This window comes from Atta cephalotes (genome assembly GCF_000143395.1).
Source record: "Atta cephalotes unplaced genomic scaffold scaffold00064, whole genome shotgun sequence".
Lineage (NCBI taxonomy): Eukaryota > Metazoa > Arthropoda > Insecta > Hymenoptera > Formicidae > Atta > Atta cephalotes.
This window is the reverse complement of record NW_012130128.1, coordinates 297,010-297,512: the sequence shown is the minus strand read 5'-3', so window position 1 is coordinate 297,512 and position 503 is coordinate 297,010. Positions and strand designations below refer to the sequence as shown.

The following is a 503-nucleotide window of genomic DNA, read 5'->3' as shown; positions in this document are numbered from 1 at the left end:
AAGTTATTTAGATGATGTTGGAACATATTCACGAAGGAAAGAGTTTACACTTTTAAATTTACATTTATCTATTTGCTCCTAGCTATTTTTATTTTCCATTTTTTTCTGCCTGTGTATTTATGTATTTGTTTTTTTTTTAATATTCCTTTAATTATTTCTTTATCTTACTCCTTTTTTTCCTTTGTAATCTTTGATTTATGACAAAAATGCAGCTGTATTGCATAAAAATGAGAAATAGATTTGCTTTCTATGCATTTATCTCGGAAAAATGTTAAAATCTTATAATTAAAATATATTACATATATGTCTACATATATGTGAAATTTGTATACAAGAGATTGTTACATTGTACAACTGTAAATATCTGAACCTTTGAAGAAATTATTTGTATTACAGGAATTTTAGCGAAACATAATGTCGTATAAGGAGGTAAAGACGAGTAACAACAATGGAAATGTCATCTGTAGATTGTGGTAAAAAACAGCATTATCTACAAGGCGACA

General features: G+C 26.2%; 1 protein-coding gene across 1 annotated transcript in view; it reads left to right on the top strand.

Moving 5' to 3' along the window:
* The first annotated feature begins 448 nt into the window (after positions 1-448).
* Positions 449-503, top strand: part of LOC105623809 (serine/threonine-protein kinase Genghis Khan) — a 13,354-nt gene continuing 13,299 nt past the window's right edge. The window contains exon 1 of the mRNA XM_012205186.1: positions 449-497. Within this exon, the coding sequence (XP_012060576.1) occupies positions 449-497 (49 nt within the window). The remainder of the gene's footprint in view (positions 498-503) is intronic.